Source organism: Podarcis erhardii, assembly GCF_964252035.2.
Source record: "Podarcis erhardii genome assembly, chromosome: 3".
Classification (NCBI taxonomy): Eukaryota; Metazoa; Chordata; class Lepidosauria; order Squamata; family Lacertidae; genus Podarcis; species Podarcis erhardii.
In genome coordinates, this window is record NC_138507.1 from 106,911,541 (window position 1) to 106,929,209 (window position 17,669).

The 17,669-nt window shown below is 44.7% G+C and overlaps 2 protein-coding genes across 4 annotated transcripts in view; one reads left to right on the forward strand and one right to left on the reverse strand.

Moving 5' to 3' along the window:
* BCL2L11 (BCL2 like 11) overlaps positions 1 to 13,014 on the reverse strand; it is a gene marked incomplete at its 3' end in the record, with an annotated part of 92,494 nt that extends 79,480 nt beyond the window's left edge. For 2 of the 3 annotated variants that reach the window (XM_081855046.1, XM_081855047.1), the window contains exon 1: positions 12,839 to 13,014. The remainder of the gene's footprint in view (positions 1 to 12,838) is intronic. The other variant, XM_081855039.1, reaches the window with a different exon arrangement.
* A 93-nt stretch (positions 13,015 to 13,107) lies between these two features.
* The window catches only part of BUB1 (BUB1 mitotic checkpoint serine/threonine kinase), a 33,515-nt gene continuing 28,953 nt past the window's right edge, over positions 13,108 to 17,669 (forward strand). The window contains exons 1-3 of the mRNA XM_081854566.1: positions 13,108 to 13,259; positions 14,451 to 14,510; positions 16,537 to 16,681. Coding sequence (XP_081710692.1) covers positions 13,123 to 13,259; positions 14,451 to 14,510; positions 16,537 to 16,681 — 342 coding nt within the window. The 5' untranslated portion in view covers positions 13,108 to 13,122. The remainder of the gene's footprint in view (positions 13,260 to 14,450; positions 14,511 to 16,536; positions 16,682 to 17,669) is intronic.

Genomic DNA, 17,669 nt, shown 5'->3' on the forward strand with positions numbered 1-17,669 from the left:
TGTCTTACAATTCCCACCATCCCTGATAGTTGGTAAGTTGGGAGTCTTAACAACATCTGTAGGGCCATTAGTTAGCCACCTTGGCATACAGAGAGGTTGCCTTGCATTGTTTGTCTTGCTTTTTAAAGAGCCCAGTATACCTGAAGGAGTGTCTGAGGGCTTTCTGGTGCTTCCCTCCCTGTGAGAAGTGAGGTTACAGGAAGCCAGGAAGAGGTGCCCACCCTGTGGAACGCCCTTCCATCAGATGTCAAGGAAATAAATCTGACTTTTAGAAGACATCTGAAGGCAGCCCTGTTTAGGGAAGTTTTTAATGTTTGAAGTTCTATTCTGTTTTTAGTCCTTTGTTGGGAGCTGCCCGGAGTAGCTGGGGAAACCCAGTCAGATGGGCGGGGTATAAATAATAAAATAATAAAAATAATTATTAACTACATGGAGACACCTATAAATACATCTCTACCTATACATAAGTATCCTGCTAGATCAGGAGCCTATCTAGGTCAGCATCCTGTTTCTAAGGACCAGCAAGATGCCTCTGTGAAGCACCTCCAGAGCAAGACAAGAACAACAGAGAGCATCCCTTCACATACTGAATAAAAAGTTTCAAACAATTCTACAACACCTCGTGAAGAAGAAAAGATCTTCGTCAGGGGCGCTATCCCTTTAATGGTACAACTGGGTAATTTTGGACTCTGGGCTTACAAGGGCAGTCATTCTTTAGAGAGCAATGTGTTCACCAGCTTCAAAACGTGCTAAGATAGTCTTGTTGTGTTCAGAGCCCCTGGGCTTCTGTCCCAAAGTCCTGTCTGGGTGGCTCGATTGATCCCATAAACTCCTCCAATAAATCACACATAAACAGCAGCACTGATGGAACTACTGTATTTTTTGCTCTATAAGACTCACTTTTTCCCTCCTAAAAAAGTAAGGGGAAATGTGTGTGCGTCTTATGGAGCGAATGCAGGCTGTGCAGCTATCACAGAAGCCAGAACAGCAAGAGGGATTGCTGCTTTCACTGCACAGTGATCCCTCTTGCTGTTCTGGCTTCTGAGATTCAGAATATTTTTTTTCTTGTTTTCTTCCTCCAAAAAGTCTTGTGGTCTGGTGCATCTTATAGAGCGAAAAATACGGTAGTTTTTTGGAGTACAGATCAAAGGTGCTGCAGAACCAGCTTCATCAAGGGACCAAAGCAAGAAACAAAGATGAAGAAGAGGAGATTGTAGCAGTATATATTACAGGGAATTCTTCTATGCTATCACCTCAATTTCCCTGAAAATGTACTATTTGTATGTCGCTTGTAATACAATTGTTTCGACACACACAGCTTAGAAGTTTGCCCTTGGAATCTAGGAACTGAAGTCCATCGGTCACAATTAAAAACAACACCAGCAATGTTTCTACCGGACTGGTTTGTGGCACTGCAAAAGTTATGATTTGAGGAAGGATGGCAAGTGTGCTTGGAGTGGGTGGCTGGTTTCTTCCTTTTTCCTCCTCCTCCTCCTCCTCCTGTTGCTTTGATTCTCTGGCTGGCCGAGTTCATTTGCATGACTGTTTCATGCTTCTGTCAGCATATGCTCACGTCTGCGATAATTTAATGCCACCGCTGGTTGAATTGACAACGTGCTATCAGTATAGGAAAGTATTTAATACTGTTGGCTGCTCGCTGCCGTGTTATCATAAGGCGGGTTGGCAGCATGCCTGGGAGCTCTCACCACTGGAAAAGTCTGATCGTTTAATAAACATAAATAAATATGGAGTTCCATTAAGCTGGAAGGAATAAAGGTTTATTGGCTGGTTTAAAGAGCCCGGACACAGGTCATTTCCACATCACTTCGGATTTTAGCCTGCTAGCCCTCGGGACTTCACCGAGAGCTGAAACTTACCCTTTGGCTACTGCCCTGCACATTTTCAGTCTGACCTAATGGTTCTCTGCGGCTGCAGAAAGCACCACATGCGCATCACAGAGAGATAAGGAAAAGAGCATTAGAGCGACACCACATGCACTTCTGTACTAAAGGGCAGCTTGTGGTCATGCAAATCTGCCTGTCTGTTAAGATCATAATCTGAAACTTTTTCCAGGTGAGCCTGCCATCCAAGGTCAGGTGGGTGGTGACTGAGTGGACTGATTGGTTGTCCTGCCTCATCTCAATCAGGGGTGGGGGACCTGTGCTGCTAGACTACAAATCCCATCATCTTTAATATTTGGCTGTGCTGATGGAAGCCTAACAAGATACAGAGGGGCACAGGTCCCTCAGACGTGTCCTAAATGCCTTCCTTGCTTTCATCTGCTGATGAACCTCATTTCCCTAGCAATTTTTATTTTCATCATCTTACTGCTGGGTTTTGTTGTTGTTGTTGGCACCTGTCTGTCTCAAGAGACAATGGAGTGAAGTCAGACTGCTGGGGAATCACAGCACCTGCTGTGACTGCAGGGACCAGTAAAACTGCAGTAAAGCATTAAAATATTTTATTTCATCAAATAAACTTTATGTATGTTGCGCTATTTGTATTTAGGTTCTTGCTGTTTGACGGACAATTCCTTGCTCTCCCCACACTTTCTATGCACGCTTACACCCTAAAACACCCACAGAATCTACAGCAGAGCTCTTATGACCAGGAAACCGAATAACATAAACTAAGCCATAACAAGAGATCTATTTAGAAACCGAAGTTTCGCCCACCCGCCACACCCAATAATTTTTGTTGGTTTTCTTTCTTTCTTTCTTTCTACAGAACATCCCTCCTCAGGGCCAGACAACAGGCATACAGCAGGTTGCTGTTACCAAGACCTACAGCAGAAAACACCCAGAGATCAAAATCGTCAAAAGGCACCAAACTGAAGAAATCTATGAACAGAAAAAATATATAGAAACGGTAACTCAGTTCTAGTAAGCCAGAAGATTTCAAATGCCAGCAAGACCCCTCTGCTATTTTTGCTTTTATTTTGTATAAACGATAAAGCATTACCAGTCAGCTGATAAAAGAAGCCTTGCACTTCTTTTCTCTTGCGAAACTGAAGTTTGTGTGCGTGTGCACATAAGATACAGTATAAAAGAATAGACTTTGTACGAGAGAGAGAGAGAGAGAGAAGAGTTGGAGCCCTGTGAGAGACACCTACACCCCAGGAAATCTCTTTTTGCTGTGTAGGTGGAAGCACTGAGATGTGTTATCTCTAAAAGAGCAGTTTTGGGGAAACCTCCATCATCTTGTCATGCAGATAACAGTTCACAATCTTTCAGGGGATGGAAACTCAACAGTGACAACAGAAAGACACCTGTATGAAAAATGGAAAATGCCATCTCACACATCTCTGTTCTTAAATAGCAACATGTTATATGCCAGAGCTTCGAAAGAGCAATGCCTGTCATTAATGCCTTAAGACTTAGCACTCAAGTAAAATTTCACTGTAGTCAACGTAGCCAATGCATCATTAACCAATTGAGCAAAGGGATCTCATTGCAAGGTTTTTAAAATACCTATCTCTAAGTACCTTGAGTACTTCTTCCAATATTTACTTATTTACAATCCTATCAGTTCAGAATGGCCCCAAACAGCTTCGGGATGTAACAAAGCCATGTTTTTAAAAACCTTTTCTCCCCACCAGTCGTCTCGGTCTGCCTGATCTGTATAGCTGCCATGAAAAATACACTTCATTCCCCCCACAACATAACATCACATATTGCAAAATACATGTCCTTTTCCGCACAAAGATTAATGTTCGCACAGGAAAGTGTAAGACATAAAGCAAACTTGAGAGGTCATCCACCCTTTATTTTAGAGCTTTTCTGCATGATCACTCCCAGACAAAGGGAGACGGCCACCAGGAATGTATTTATTGAGCTCAGACTCCCCCACTCTCAGCTGCTTCCATGTGGTTCCCAGACAAGTATCCTGTACAGGCAGCATGCAGGGGCCAGACCTGCTAAGTTTCAGCAATGGAACAGTACAAACAGAATCTGCAACAAAATGTTGCGGTCTGAAGTGCTCCTGCTCAGGATCCCAGCCGCTAAGACCCTCTTCCAGAACATTCCAATTTTTATTTTGTACTCCTCTCACTCTCGGGGTTCCAACAAGCCTGCTGATTCCCAAAGCCATTTCACTAACAATGGTATGTTCCGCATGTTCAGTTAACTGTTGTGTAGTTAAAATAGTTGGCCGATGCTGCTATTATTGCAGTGCCATCAATATACATGTAACAATGTGCCTTTCATGCTTCATAAAAGGTTAGGTGCCTGATTCCAAGACACTTAAAATCTAAAAGAATGAGGAACGTAATGAAGGGAAGGACAGAAGTGGGGAAATCTTACTGTAGGCCAACCATAGGTTAGAGATTTTAGGTTGTCCATAAATGTTATGTCTTAGTATCGGCTGTGTTTGTGTTTGAATAAAATAGCTTTGTGGGTTCTCCTAGAATGGTTTGGAGAGTTCAAGCTTCTTACAAGCTTAGCACTCATGGGAATAAGAGGTGAGGTCCTCTTGTGGGAGGGGGTTATTGCTTTTCTTTTCTTTATTATGTATTTTGTGTCTTTGTATTTTTATGTCGTGAACTGCCCAGTGATCTTCGGATTAAGGGCGGTATACAAATTTAATAAACAAAATAAAGTAAAGATAACTCCCTATTTTTATGTGTGTTTGTGTGTGTCTGTGTGTGTATCTGTGATGTCATTTGACTATACAGTGTTACCTTGGTTCTCAAACTTAATCCGTTCCGGAAGTCCGTTCTAAAACCAAAGTGTTCCAAAACCAAGGCACACTTTCCCATAGAAAGTAATGCAAAATGAATTAATCCGTTCCAGACTTTTAAAAACAACCCCTAAAACAACAATTTAACATGAATTTTACTATCCAACGAGACCATTGATCTATAAAATGAAAGCAATAATGTATTGTACTATAGAATAAATAAGACAGTATTATAGATGATAAAAACTAACATTATTTTTTTTTCTTACCTGCACTGATGACAGTCATTGTTCGGATGGGGGGCTTTTATCCATTTCTGCAGTCATACAATCAATCAATCAATCAATCAATCAGTAGCGGAACTGGGTTCCACACAGTCACAAAAGCCAATTACTGGTAACCAAAAAACCCTCAAAAACAAAAATGCAAAATAAACAGCAAAAACAAAAGCGACAAACTGAATCCGTTCTGGAAGTCCGTTTGACCTCTGAATGTTCGAAAGCCAAGGTGTGGCTTCTGACTGGTGCAGGCGCCATGGAAACACTAGCCGACAGCCGCACCTGATGTTTGACATCCGAAAAACATTCGAAAACACTTACTTACTTCGGCGTTTGGGAACCAAGGTATTTGAGTATCAAGGTACCACTGTATACGGATCTGCACTCAGACAATAAGTTCGCTACAGTGGTACCTCGGGTTAAGAACTTATTCGTTCTGGAGGTCCATCCTTAACCTGAAACTGTTCTTAACTTGAGGTACCACTTTAGCTAATGGGGCCTCCAGCTGCCGCTGCGCCTCCGGAGCACGATTTCTGTTCTCATCCTGAAGCAAAGTTCTTAACCTGAGGTACTATTTCTGGGTTAGCGGAGTCTGTAACCTGAAGCATCTGTCACCCAAGGTACCACTGTATTTAGTGCACAAGCAGGGAACCTCTTTCATCCCAGGGGCATATTCCCTTGCAGACGAGCTTCCAGGAACCATATTCCAATGGTGCCTGAGGGGAAAGTAGGTGGCGCAGTGGATGGGACCCTTGCCTTTCTACAGTGGGCTACACTTCAGCCACACAAAAGCCAGAAGATTCTGCACACCCAAACCTCCCTTCACCCCCCAACTAAGAGGCATTAAAACACTTCAAGGACACATTTCCTGCCCCGCCAAAGCACCTGAGGAGGGTGTGGAGCAGGGTTACTGCTGTGGCTTAGGCAGTCCTGCAGGCTAGGCAGAAGACACCTGGGGTCTGTGGTTCCCCACGCCTGATTAAGTATATTGGGTTATGTACGTGCAGAGTAGACCATCCCGTGGGTAAGATCTCACAATTGGTACAATCATGAGGCAGCATAGCATCGTGGTTAGAATGCTGGTTTGTTTTAGGGAGACCTATGTTCAAGTCCTGGGATGCGGGTGGCGGGTTAAACCACAGAGCCTAGGGCTTGCCAATCAGAAGGTTGGCGGTTCAAATCCCCACAACGGGGTGAGCTCCCGTTGATCAGTCCCTGAAGTTCGAAAGCATGTCAAAGTGCAAGTAGATAAATGGGTACCACTCCAGCGGGAAGGTAAACGGCATTTCTGTGCGCTGCTCTGGTTCGCCAGAAGTGGCTTAGTCATGCTGGCTCCCTCGGCCAATAAAGCGAGACGAGCGTCGCAACCCCAGAGTCGTCTGCGACTGGACCTAATGGTCAGGGGTCCCTTTACCCTTACCTTATGTTCAAGTCCACCTGCTCAGCCCTGAAGCATGCTGGGAGAGTCTCCATCTGCAAACCTAGCCTCCCTCACAGACTGCTGAGACCCTACCTAATTTACAGACCTAATAGGTATCTAAAGCCATTTGCACATAACAAAATATTTATTTTATCAAAGTAATGGTTGAACTGAAATACAATTAAGAAGAAGTATATTAATAGTGAAATAATCATTAAGCTCTAACTTAAAACTATTTACAGATAGGTAGCCGTGTTGGTCTGCCATAGTTAAAACAAAACAAATTCCTTCCAGTAGCACCTTAAAGACCAACTAAGTCAGTTCTTGGTATGAGCTTTCGTGTGCATGCACACTTCTTCAGATACACAGAGATGCACACGAAAGCTCATACCAAGAACTGACTTAGTTGGTCTTTAAGGTGCTACTGGAAGGAATTTGTTTTGTTTTAACTATGGCAGACCAACACGGCTACCTATCTGTAACTGGAACTATGGAAGGCACCACATTGAGCCGCATGAAATGGAAGTCCATCAACCTCACCAAGAAACTTGCACAGGTACAGACTGATATCTTCTTTCTTACTAAATGCAAGAACCTGGACATTATACCCAAGGGTCTTAGAATTAAGAACCCTCTACAATCCACGTATCCCACTGAATATGCAAGAAAACTATGCAACACTTTCTCTGTGTATCTGAAGAAGTGTGCATGCACACGAAAGCTCATACCAAGAACTGACTTAGTTGGTCTTTAAGGTGCTACTGGAAGGAATTTGTTTTGTTTTAAAACTATTTTTTATTCATAACAAACTTAATAATGCAAACACATTGGCATTTGGCAATAACTAAAGTTCCTTTAGAAACACAATTTACAAAGACTCATAGTCTAGTCTCTAGAAACTTGCTATAACATGAAATAATACTAGGTGTAAAAATATGATGCAAACTACTTATAAATAGCAGAATGTAGGCACCCTATATATAGAAATGAGTAAACCTGTGCTATTTTAGGGAGCAGGCAAGCAGGCAGGGTCCATTACTTAATGACAGGAGCCCACAAAACGCAAAACACTGTTGCTGTATGTAGGTTTTATTTTATTTGTTTTTTATCTTAGATTTTGGAAATGTACCTCCAGATTTTTTTTCCCTTAATTTTTTGGGGGGGCCCCCAAGAGAGTGGGGCCCTCAGCTATAGCTTCTTTAGCTTATATGTAAATCCAGCACTGGGTCTAGGGCCAAGGGTCTTCTGGCTGTTCCCTCACTGCGAGAAGTGAGGTTATAGGGAACCAGGCAGAGGGCCTTCTCGGTAGTGGCACCCACCCTGTGGAACACGCCCCCCCATCAGATATCAAGGAAATCAACAACTATCTGACTTTTAGAAAACATCTGAAGGTTTAGGAAAGTTTTTAATGTTTGATGTTTTATCATGTTTTTAATATTCTGTTGGGAGCTGCCCAGAGTGGCTGGGGAGGCCTGGCCAGATGGGTGAGGTAAAAGTGAATTATTATTATTATTATTATTATTATTATTATTATTATTATTATTATTCCGAGGATGAAAGTGGGTGGAACCACGTATGCCAAGTTCACTTCTTTTGCAGCACTCCAGCCATTTCCTCAAGGCACACAACATGGTACACCCATATGTCGAACTGTTCACCCAACACCTATTTATGCTTAAAGCGTTCTGAAGTGTTGACAATATTAAGAGATGCTTCTTCACAAGGTGGGAGGCAAGGAGTTCTCATAAGCATCTGCCTGGCCAGGACTTGGGTGAGTGAAGCACAAAGTAAATATTCCTTTTCTTCTTTTCTGCATTGGCAAAACAGAAAATGTGCGTGTGTGTTTTTGTCAGCTATGAAAAACAGTTTTTCTCTAGCAGATCATCAGCTCCACTGTCAATCTTGGCACAGCCTACTGGGCACCCAGATGTTTCGTATCAAGTCTGAAGAACTTCCATATGAAAAGAAGCCCGCCTTGCTGTATAGGCAACACCTGATTGCACTAAAGAGTAATCTGAGATTAATTTGCCAGAAAATGTTGAGAAGAGTACCAGATGCAGTTAGTGGTTCCCATAAATCACACGGACTTCGTTTAAAACACAAATGTGATTCCAAATAAAAGTATAAGGCAAGATACATATTTATTTATTCTAAAAAATAAAAAGGTTCTACCAAGACAGGCCTTCAAGGTGATTTACAAGGCATTTTAAACAACACGAACATACACACTAAACTAACTTCAGGGCTGATCCAAGACAGTTTTCTGCCTAAGGCAGAATACCAAACTGTGTCCCTCTCCCCAAGTCATGGAGTACTGTAATCAAGCTAGTTTGGCACCTGAAACAGAAAATCCCCCAAGAGCCTCTCTCTGGGAGTATAAATACAACAATATTATATTGGACTTACTAACATGATACTCAAGATCAGCTGCTACTGTCTACCAAATGGTAGGGATGGCCCTGAATGGCTAGTTTAAACAAAGCAACCAAAAATATGCTAGACAGATTTAATGAACTGAACATTTCTTTCTATCAAGGTATTGCTACTAGGGCTATCAAACTGAGAATTTTGAGACTGCAATCCTAATCACTTACTTGGGAGCAAGCACAACTGAACTCAGTGGAACTTAGGTAAAGGTAAAGGTAAAGGTACCCCTGCCCGTATGGGCCAGTCTTGACAGACTCTGGGGTTGGTGCGCCCATCTCACTCAAGAGGCTGGGGGCCAGCGCTGTCCGGAGACACTTCCGGGTCACGTGGCCAGCGTGACAAAGCTGCATCTGGCGAGCCAGCGCAGCACATGGAAACGCCGTTTACCTTCCCGCCAGTAAGCGGTCCCTATTTATCTACTTGCGCCCGGGGGTGCTTTCGAACTGCTAGGTTGGCAGGCGCTGGGACCGAGCAGCGGGAGCGCACCCCGCCGCGGGGATTCGAACCGCCGACCTTTCGATCGGCAAGCCCTAGGCGCTGAGGCTTTTACCCACAGTGCCACCCTGAGCAAATATGCATAGGCTTTGGCAGTGCAAGTTGATTAAATGTGCAACTTTTTTAACAGCTTTAACTGATAGTGAAATAAAATCACTACATGTAGGGTGAGTTTTGAATGCATGAACTAGGATAGCATCATAATATGCAACAGGAAGTACAGTAATACTATCATGAGGAACTGAATGCGCCCACTGAATTAAACGTGGTAAAAATAAAATTTCAGTATAAGGAATTGGGTCATGTAATATAACAGTGCAATGTAAAAGAAAGGGATGTCAGCATTTTTTAAAAGTGTTTGCAATTTATATCATTCTCTGTTCACACATTAAGCTCTTAGGTTGCAGGGCAGTTACTGTCAGAATGTTGACTTGCTGTATTAACAACTGCTAATCGTACAAAAAAGTTTATATTACAATGTGATAACGTACAGCTGGATTCTGGCCTCTATAGTTTTATGATCAGTCTTCAATTAAATGGGTACACAATGGAATCCTCTCCTGCTATGATGAGGTAAATTGGGAAATCAAAAGCAGTTTCTCTTAGTATAGTTCTACCGTTTCTTACAGCACAACCATCGGACACCTTGTTAAATAAAAATGCTATAGTGATAATGCTATCACCAGTTAATTCTGTTGTGAAAGATTTAGGCAGCAATCCTATACATACAGTGGTGCCCCGCAAGACAAACGCCTTGCAAGACGGAAAACCCGCTAGACGAAAGGGTTTTCCGTTTTGGAGGTGCTTTGCAAAATGAATTTCCCTATGGGCTTGCTTCGCAAGACGAAAATGTCTTGCGAGTTCCTGCGGGTTTTTTTTTTCCTCCCCCCCCTTTTCTAAGCCGCTAAGCCGCTTATCAGCTGATCCGCTAAGCTGCTAAGCCGCTAAAAGCTGCTAAGCCGCTAATAGCGCTAATCCGCTAAACTGTCAATGGGCTTGCTTCGCAAGACAAAAAAACCGCTAGACGAAGAGACTCGTGGAACGGATTAATTTTGTCTTGCGAGGCACCACTGTACTTACCTGGAAATCCCACTGAGCTTGGTAAGACTTGCTTCTGAGCGGATAAGTGTTGTGGAATCTTCTTCAGCCTGAGGCAACCCTGGTTAGGACAGGGGTGCTAAGGAGGCTAGAATAATGGAGGTGGCTCTGCCCTTTGTACAGCAGATTACATCCTAGCCATGTTCTACAAACATACAAATACACCTTCATTCTCTTTTCAGGCAAGCAAGCAGCATTATCCCTGTTCAAACACCTATTATCGTATATCCTAATGGCAGTCTTAATACTCGGGGTACCAATCTTTGTGAAACAAAAGTGGCCACACACACCTGACCAATAACACCGAAAAAGTATGGGTGGGGGATGACACAGCAAAATGAGGACTGGGTATCCTCTACGGGCATAAAGTGCTAGCTGACTGTGTGAGTGAGGACAGAAAATAAGAGAGTATCAGGAATGGAATTTTTGGAGACCTGAATGCTTGTACTCAACACTGCAACATTTTGTTGCAGAGCCGTAAAGGAGGACAACATTCCAAAAGTCTAATGAAGTGGACTCCAGTCATGAACTGTTTATGTCATAAAAACTCTGTTACTCTTTTTAACACTTATCTAGGTACAAGTCCCAATGAATTCAGTGGGGCAAACTTCTGAGTAGATATGAGTAGGATGTGCTGCAAGGTATCTAAATACTACTTGTTTTTGCTGCAACAGACTAGTGTGGGTACCCTTCTAGGTGACACTATTGGAGAAAGCTTTTTCTTCAAGCTTACAAAATGAAAAAGGCACACCTAGTTATTAGGAATCGTCAGTAACTGAAGTCACGCTTCACCCGCAGAATGAACTTTGTCTAAGCTTAAGAAAAGAATAGAGGCCTGCAATGAGGCTTTTTGAAAAACTTATTGTTTGCCACCCTCTTGTGGAAATGAAGGAAATTAGAACTTGTGTCAGAAAATGAGAGATTATTGATACATAATTATAAAAAAATAAAACAAACAGCAATATCAGCAACAAAAACTAAGGAATGTAGTGTGGCCTAAGCGTTCATCCTGTTGGCCAAGATGTCCAAATCAGCTTCGATTGTACAACCTGAATTTGCCAGAATGTGATCAAATCGCACTTGAAAACACTGAGCACTGCAAATTATCTAACACTTAAAAGAGTACTTGCCTGTCTTCTTCCGCTGCCTTCATAAGGACTGCAGCCTTATTTCCCTAGTTTCCAAGCTAGGCCTGACCATTAAACAGTGTGAGGCAGCTGATCTTGGTTGTCCTGTAAATGGTTGGGGTTTTTAGTTTATTAAAAACGTGTACCTTTACTTTCAGAGATAGGTGATTGGTGGTAATTTCTGCCGCGGGTGCCAGTATAACTAGTAGCGCAATCCTTGCCAAGTCTGCTCAGAGCCAGTGTGGTGTAATGGTTAGAGCGATGGACTAAGATCTGGGAGAGCAAGGTCAGCCCCCTTGTCAGTTCATGGTAACCTTCCTCACAGGGTTGTTGCGGGGGATTAAATGAGAAAGGAGAGAACCATGCCACGCCACTTTTGAGCTGCTTGGAGGAAAAGGGGGGATAGAGATACAGTACGCAAATAAAATAAAGTAAGTGAGGTGTTATGTACCAAGTTGAATAGGATCCAAAATGCAGCAGTCTGATTGGTCCTAGAACAATGCAGCAGTATGATTGGTCCGCAGGAGCCACCCAATCCAGCTCCAGATGGAAGTGATTCCACAACCTGATTGGCCTACAGGAGAATCCCGGAATTAGCCAATCACATGCAGCCCATTGTGTAAATAATGTATATAAAGCAGATACTTTGGGGGAACTTTCATTCCTCCTCACCACTATGAGCTGAATAAAGAGCATGAAATCCACACTCGACTCCGAGTATATTTCATGAGGCCTGTTGAATTCCAGGGAAGTGGCGAAAGGATTGCAGACTTATTTGGCCAACTTTTGTTTCCTGATACTATGATAGGAAACTACGAAGGTGAATAAGGCTACCTTAGCATTTAATAGGGTGGTATACAAATAATTGGGACACGGGTGGCGCTGTGGGTTAAAGCACAGAGCCTAGGACTTGGCGATCAGAAGGTCGGCGGTTCAAATCCCCGTGACGGGGTGAGCGCCCATTGTTCGGTCCCAGCTCCTGCCAACCTAGCAGTTTGAAAGCATGTCAAAGTGCAAGTAGATAAATAGGTACCACTCCAGCAGGAAGGTAAACGGCGTTTCCGTGCTCTGCTCTGGTTCGCCAGAAGCGGCTTAGTCATGCTGGCCACATGACCCGGAAGCTGTACACCGGCTTCCTCGGCCAATAAAGCGAGATGAGCGCCGCAACCCCAGAGTTGGTCACGACTGGACCTAATGGTCAGGTGTACCTTTACCTTTACCTTATACAAATAATTTATTATTGTTGTTGATATAAATATCAGCTATAATATAAATATAAAAATGAAATTAATAATAATAAAAAAAACTGCACCTACACTTCCGGTTCCCAATTGAGCGCGCGGGGCAAGTAGCTGATGCAAAAGTCGTGGGGACCGGACACCAAAAACGCGAAGCTCCGCCCCCTCCTCGTATCATCTTTCTGCCCCGCATACGGCGGGCTTCGAATGTGAACCGGAAGCGAGGGTCGTGGGTGATGCTTATCTGGATCCCCCCACCCTCTTTACCTCTTCGGTAACAGTGGCGTTACTACGGCCTCTCTCCATGGGGGACTCTCTGCCTTCCTTCCTTCTGATTGGCTCTCATTCCAGCCAATCCCGAAATGGCCAGAACGCCTTGTGCGGCTGCGCGGGACGGTTTGAATTTTTTTAAATGTTTCTTCCCAGTTATGGTGGACGCGGCAGCTTCCATGGCTTCGCCGGCGCCTGGCGTAGCCCTGGAGCTTTCCGCGCGCGCACAGTGAGTAGTCGCGGCTTAGGGGGGGGGGGGAGGCGAGGCTCGTTCCCTTCCCCGGGTTTTATCGCGGGCCTGAAATCTGAAAGGATGTGGGAGGGTGGGGGGGGGGAGGTGGCGGGTAAATTGCACTCTGCACATGCACAGAGGCCGTGGCAGTGAGGCTCCGCGCTGCCTGTGCGTACTCCGAGTTTAAAAATGGAAAGCGTAATGCTGGTGGTCAACAAAAGAGGTTTAAAGACTGTCTCAAGGCAAATCTAAAAAAATGTAATACAGTGGTACCTCGGGTTAAGAACTTTATTCGTTCTGGAGGTCCGTTCTTAACTTGAAACTGTTCTTAATCTGAAGCACCACTTTAGCTAATGGGGCCTCCCGCTGCCACCACACCGCTGCTGCACTATTTCTGTTCTCATCCTGAAGCAAAGTTCTTAACCCGAGGTACTATTTCTGGGTTAACGGAGTCTGTAACCTGAAGCATCTGTAACCCGAGGTACCACTGCACCACCTACTTTCCCCTCAGGCACCATTGGAATATGGTGCCTGGAAGGTCATCTGCAAGGGAATATCCTGGGATGAAAGAGGTTCCCTGCTTGTGCACTAAATACAATGGTAGCTTGGGTTACAGACGCTTCAGGTTACAGACTGGGAAACTGGGAAACGCTGGCCTGTGAGCGCTCCAGTTTGAGAACAGCCTTTACCAAAGGTGTCATGGGCTTTGAAGACACTCGAACTCAGGACACAAGGGAGAAACTTGCTAAGAGGAAGGCATGCTTTGCAAATCCACAATTCCAATATTATGAATAATATTTGTATACTACCCTTCACAGCATAAAGATGACATTCTCAAGCTTCAGTGCCAACTGAAAAGGTTGGGTATATTGTGCCTAAGCACCAAACTTTAATTAATGTGGCTGCTGCTCATGTTTTCACTTTCATTCAGAGCCAGTTTCAGGTTTTTGAAGGCTGACAGCACTTCTGTTTAAGTTGGTGGATAACTGGTGGCCCTCCCTTACCTTGACAGTTTGGAGCCACCAATTTAGCCCTAGTTTGTGGCAAGGGGAGGGGAAAGAGATCAGGCACCTGTATTTTTGAAGGGGTCTGCGAAAGCACTGTGGGATACAGTGCTAAACCCATTCAAATACTGCTAAACTGCCATATTGTGTTAAATACTGATATGCTGTCTGCTTTGTTTCACAGAATGTTTGAAACTCTCATACAGAACTACAGTGGTGATGACCCACTTGATCCTTGGTATAGGTTAGTCTTTCCTCTGGCTGCCCTCTATCTTTTCTAGATTTATTCAAGTTATTTTATAACCACTAACAAAAAAGTACAGTGGTACTGCTGGATGCAAACAGGATCCATTCCGGAGCCCCGTTCGCATCCAGAAGCAAACACAACCCATGTCTGCGCCTGTCGCAATTTGCCACTTCTGCGCATGACGTCATTTTGAGCGCTTGCGTGAGCGGCGAAACCCGGAAGTAATGTGCTCCGTTACTTCCGGGTCGCCGCAGTGCGCAACCTGAAACTACTTATCCTGAAGCTACTTCAGCCCGAGGTATGACTGTACTAACAAAAAAGACCAATTACTCCAACTAAAGCTAAATAATAACACCCGATCTAAAATCAATGACAACCATACAGTGGTGTCCCGCAAGACGAATGCCTCGTAAGACGGAAAACACGCAAGACGAAAGGGTTTTCCATTTTTTGAGCTGCTTCGCAAGACGATTTTCCCTATGGGCTTGCTTCACAAGACAGAAACGTCTTGCAAGTTTGTTTCCTTTTTCTTAAAACCGTTAATACAGTTGCGACTTGACTTCGAGGAGCAACTCATAGCACGCGGTGTGCGTCTCCGTAGGGGCAAGAACGCGTGAAGGCGGGTTCTGAGGGAGAGGGAGCTTTGTTTCAGCGAAAAATAGCAAGGCGCGCACACTTCCCTCCCCACAACTCCCAGTTAGGGAGGCCAGGCTCCGGGGCTCTTCAGATGGGGCTCCTTCCTTCTCCCCCCCCCCAGCGCCCTGGCGGTGACAAGAGCGCCTGCCCGGGCCCTCCGGCGCTCGCCCTGCGAGGGGCGCCCCCTACCTGCATCTCCGCGCTTTCCAACCCCGCGACGTCACGGGTGCGGCAAGTTTGCCTCTCAGTGTGTGTGCGCGCGAGTGTGTGTTCTCCTCGCCCCGCTCAAGTTAGTCCCCGCGCAGCGCAGGCAGCAGGTGAGTCGCCCTTTGGCAGCGCGGAAGGCGCCGGGCCAGGCAAGGTCAGCTCAGGAGCCACCGGGGACGCGACCCCGCACTCCTGTCCAACGGGCTGGATGCACCCCTCTCCGCTCGCGCGCTTCTGGCTGGCTGGCCGGCTGCAGCAGCAACAGGGGCAATAGGCATCCACCATCGCTGACGCTCCCTCCCTCCCTCCTGCCCGCGGCTGGCTGGCTGGCGCTCTCGCTTTCTTTCGGGCTGCTGCTGCAGAAGGGATTTTGCACCAGACAACTTTTAGGCCGGTAGGAGTTTTGACTACCGCGGCGACAGCAGCAACAGCAGCAAGACGGCGCCGACTGTAGTGCAAAGGATCGGAGCAAGGCGAGCCGAACCGATCCCGGGGGCTCAGGCAGCAACCTCCGCCCCGCCTCCCCCCACACCCCGCGCCCACCTCTCCCTCCCTTCCAAGCACCCCCCTTTTTTGAGGTTTTTGAAGACCAAAACTTTCCCGACACCGTGCTTCGCAAGACGGAAAAAATCGCAAGACGAAAAAACTCGTGGAACGAATTAATTTCGTCTTGCGAGGCACCACTGTATTTCTCTAAATGGAGAGCAGAGAGATGCCTGTATATCTGAAACTAAACCATATGAAATAAAAACCCTCCGCAATGATTAGAAATGATCAAAATATTCTTGCCCCTTAGAGACCTGTAGCTTGTGTTACTTTTCTGCAATAACTAAATCCCAAAGGTTTTTATATCATAAGGATGCAGTCAAATTTTTAAAAAATGCTTTCCACTGTTTTGCCCTAGAGATCCTAGCAGCTGGCAGCATCCATGTTAACAGCTCCTTTTGGTGAAATGTCTTCATAGTGTCTGGCCGCATATTTAGTAGGGATTCTAACTATACTGTAAGGTAGCCTTTCCCATCCTTGGGTGTCCAGCTGTTTTTCAGCTACATTTTCCATTATCCCTGGTAATTGGCCATGCTGGCTGGTGCAGATGGGAGCTGTAGTTGGACAACATCTGGGGATCCAAGATTGGGAAACGCTGCTGTAAGACATACAATTGATCAGTTCCTCTTTTTAGGTATTTTCAGTGGGTTGAAGATCTATCAGGAGTAGAAGGGAGACAAAAGCACCTGCTGTACTTGCTGGAGCGGCTTATGAAAATATTTTTAAGTGACAAGAGGTACCAGCACGACACAAGATTCATCAACTGCTGTGTGACGTTTGTACGTATACAGAATAGATGCACAATTTATTAAAACTTTGCACATGCTGAACAGTATTTTTTTTTTAAGTTGTTGTTTTGGATTGATGTAAGTAGCCTTAAATTATATAATGATAAGTTGGGATATAATTTTGTTTGCATTAAAAGAATCTGAATTATTGTACCTTTGGATTGTGTAATGTTTAACCTGATGTTTATTGATATTCAGTGGAAGTCCTGTTTATCTGGTTAGTTAGCAATTAAAAGGAATGTCAGAGTGTGGGGGTATCTTTTAGTGCAGGGGTGAGTATCCTGTCACCTTCCAGATGATGCTGGACTCCAACTCCTATTGCCCTGACCATTGTCAATGCTGGCTGGTGCTGATGTAAATTTGAGTCCAGCAACGTCTCTAGGTCTGAACATTCACCATCCCTCTTTGGATGGCAACCTGGAGACCTCCTGACCCCCTCATCCTCTCCAATCTCTGTGATGTGTCACAAGTATTTTCTTCTGTGTGAACCAAGACACAATCAAAGTTTTACTTGGCCCTTTACTATAACCAACCCCAAGCAGATAGCTCTTGTACCACACATTCTGCTGCATGCCTGCTCTGAATATGTAGCAAAACTCTCCTCTTACCCTGTGAAGCTGCTTTTTACTAAGTCACATCATCAGGGGAGGTTCGGAGCTCAATAGCAGAGCATCTGATTTGTATGCAAGAAGTCCCAGATTCAGTCCCTGGCATCTCCAGGTAAGACTGGAAAGAATTCCTGTATAATTATTATTATTATTATTATTATTATTATTATTATTATTATTATTTTATTTATACCCTGCCCATCTGGCTCCTCTGTCATGTATGCTCTAACTGGGATTCCTGCATTGCAGGGGGTTGGACTAGATGACCCTCAGGGTCCCTTCCAAGTCTACAATTCAATGATTCTATGAAGCCCTGCAGAATCGCTGCCAGTCAGGGTAGCCAGTTCTGAGCTAGATGGACTTGGTATAAG